The following is a 3,217-nucleotide window of genomic DNA, read 5'->3' as shown; positions in this document are numbered from 1 at the left end:
GCTTCTGGGAAGGTGTGTGAACAGAGAAGTGTGTGTTTGAACAGATCTGTTTTATCATTGCTGTACAGCTGGCGAATGCAGAGAGAAAGAGGAAGACGGCTCTGGTTCTGACGGATCTTCTAAACCGCAGTGAATCATCACATCAGCTTCCTCTAATGTGAACAGAAACAAGTCAATGCAGCTTCACCTGAGTTTAACATTTACACTTAGTATGCGAAAAATACACTACTTCCGGCGAGATTCTGAAGTGCGCATTCGATGGATAATTTACTATCCCATGAGGCCATGGGAATTTTTATTATTATTTTTTTATTATTAATTCAATGCTATGAGAACATGAGGATTCACATTATCACTATCATTAGCTGCCCACGGAAAGTAGGCCTATTTATGAATGCAAGTGAAGCGACGCGGTGGATCACGTGATAGTGACAACATGGCGGATGTACTAAATCCGAATTTCATTCCTGCATACACACATTTATACTATATACAACATACTTTTGAACAGTCGCAAAGTAAGTTAAATTCAAATGCATCACCTGCTCAGACACGCAGACAATGCGCAGTTGTGCTTTGTGTTTAAAATACGTAACATTCTCAGTACTATTTCTAAAGATGTTGTGTTTATTGACCTTTATTGTTTTTATTTATTTTGTTATGATTTATTAAAATGCAGTAGACTACATGTATGCTCTTTTACTGTTTATGAGCGCTCAGCACGCGCGTGTTCCTTTAAGAGTCGCGCTGCCGTTGCGTAGGTCCTTCATGAATGAAACCACGTGACCAAGCCGAATCATATGACGTCTGGCTCCAGCGCGAGAGAAAGAGGATCAACACGGTCTCAAATTCGCCGACAACAGCGAGAAACTCCCGCCGGATTCTCCCCGTTTCCACCGGACACCGTAATCTGCAGCTCGAGACGTTCCCGGACGCGTTCGGTAAGCGTGTCGTGGTTAAATGTGTTTATAACGGGGACGAGAGTCGCTCAGCTCAGACCTGTTTTGCTGAGTGTGCACGACACTGTGTGTGTGTGTGCGTGCGCGCGTGCGTGTGAATGTGTATGTCAGTTTCTTTTTTTAGTGCAGAACATGAACCATTTGCAAATTAAATAAAGAGCATTCATTATAATGGCACCAAAAAAAGAGCAGTGTTATTATTATTAATTCTATAGCCTAATATTAATAATAAGTATTAATTAAAATAATTTAATTGAAAAAAAGGGAATAGAATAAAAGTTATTTGTATTTAAAAAGTTTAAAACATGCTATTATATCTGTGCTTTGCTTTTTGGTTTCTTTTTTTGCAGCATCACAGTATTATGCATTGATTATAAGTGGATGTTATACTACTTACCAATTTATAGTTATGAATATGTAATTCATAAACCATTTGAATATGTAATTCATAACTTTAAATTGTTTACAAATGGATTATAAAACTATGATATCATTGTAAAAAAACGATATCAGCGATTTAAAAAAAAAAGTCAGTCACACATTAATAAACTACGTGATCTGTAGAACTATTTATAGTTATGAATATGTAATTTCCCGTTATATTGAACTACATATAATTACCCTATATATTTATAAAACAGTGTTAATATTATAATAATTTATTAATATGTGTATTGTTTACTATTTCATAACTATCAGTGTTCATATGCTCATATGTGCGCGCGTGACACGCGGGACGCGCGTTTTAAAGGGCTCGCCGTGCTGAATCATCACGATCGGGTCATTCCGCTTAAAACCCGCCACACACACACACACACACACACACACACACACACACACACACACACACACACACACACAGCCATGATGACAGCGACCAGACAAAGGGCTCATCGATACACACTCTCACACCCTAATCTGTGGTCAATCACCGGCTCGGATCGGTACTGATCGTCGCTTCGATTTGAAACATTTGCAGAAATCAGCGGGATTCGGCTTGTGTTATATTTAGAGAGAGAGAGAGAGGGAGGGAGTGTGTGTGTGTGTGTGTGTGTGTGTGTGTGTGTCAGGCAGAGGTTACACAGCAACACACTCGCGGATCGGGATCTGAATAACCGGAACCTGCTGGTTCATCAGAACTCTGCGCTGGACACGGATCGTCCGGGTTCGAGGTGCGTTCTCTCTCTTCACACGCGTCTGTCTAACGCGATTCTACGCGAGATGAGGGAATTATTTCCACAGGTTTACACCCTTAGTAAAAGTACTATGTTATCAGGTGTTAATACCGTAGTACTTTTGTTGTATGCTGGTGTCCTGGTATTTTACTCGCCTACATTGATATTGTTTCACACGGGTAACGTTATCCGTCTCGTTTCAAGCCGTTCCGGCGTGTTTACGAGCCCTAGGTAGGGAACACACTAGGGTTTTTGAGACCATAGATAAGAAAATATGATTTAGGAACGTTTGGCTAACGTTTCCGTTAAGTCATAAAAACGGTTTCTGAATGTCGTTAAAAACGGCATTTTTTTAAAAAGGGTGTTAAAACAGTTAAAAAATAAAACGCGGGAATATCATTTATTTAAACATTATGTGACCGTTAGTTTTGAAAGTTGTATTTGCTGAGACAATAAAACGCATTTTGGATTTGGTTGGAAAACGTTAGAAAAAGTAGCCCGGGACTTGTAAACAATATACATTGGTACTGCATGATATATGGTACTTCAAAGAATATTATCTTTGTTTATCTTGGCATATGGTTTTATGCTGTGTGGGGAAACTAGTTTTGTGGAGCATTTGTTGAATTCCGTTACCGCGCGCGCGCACCCGGAATCATCATATCCGCGTGATTTTACATCAGAGAATCATCATATCAGCGTTATTAATGTGCGTTTGAGCGGATGAGGAAGATGCTGATTCATCAATCGCTGGTATTTGTTTGACGTGAGTGAGCCCGGGCACCGGGGCGTCATGGCAACACGGCACATCGGAGCGCGCGAACCGGCTGTAGCTTTCGAGGCACGGAGAGCGCGTGCATCAATAACACCAGCGCGCGTTTGATTGACGGCTTTATCAGGCGCGTTTACATTCATTTGCAGCGATATATTAATATAGCATGCATTTCGAATGGGTCTTTTTTTCTTTTATCATGCATAATCATAATAGCATGAAAGGTATTATGATCATTATTATTTCGGATACACGCATATCTGCTGCTTTTGCTTTACACACTGTTTGTTCTTGTACATTTTGTTTTTAAA

At 39.9% G+C, this 3,217-nt stretch overlaps 1 protein-coding gene across 11 annotated transcripts in view; it reads left to right on the top strand.

Moving 5' to 3' along the window:
- Window positions 1-732: 732 nt before the first annotated feature.
- Window positions 733-3,217, top strand: part of mafgb (v-maf avian musculoaponeurotic fibrosarcoma oncogene homolog Gb) — a 24,128-nt gene continuing 21,643 nt past the window's right edge. For 3 of the 11 annotated variants that reach the window (XM_079597887.1, XM_079597884.1, XM_079597886.1), the window contains exon 1: window positions 812-941. Coding sequence is in view for 2 of the 11 variants with exons in the window: in XM_079597880.1 (XP_079454006.1) it covers window positions 773-941 (169 nt within the window). In the remaining 9 variants the exon portion in view is untranslated. Of the gene's footprint in view, window positions 942-2,002; window positions 2,132-3,217 lie in introns of those variants that run through there. The other 8 variants (XM_079597880.1, XM_079597883.1, XM_079597889.1 and 5 more) reach the window with 6 other exon arrangements.

Source organism: Phoxinus phoxinus (genome assembly GCF_949152265.1).
Source record: "Phoxinus phoxinus genome assembly, chromosome: 22".
Taxonomy (NCBI): domain Eukaryota; kingdom Metazoa; phylum Chordata; class Actinopteri; order Cypriniformes; family Leuciscidae; genus Phoxinus; species Phoxinus phoxinus.
This window is presented reverse-complemented; position numbering and strand designations above follow the sequence as displayed.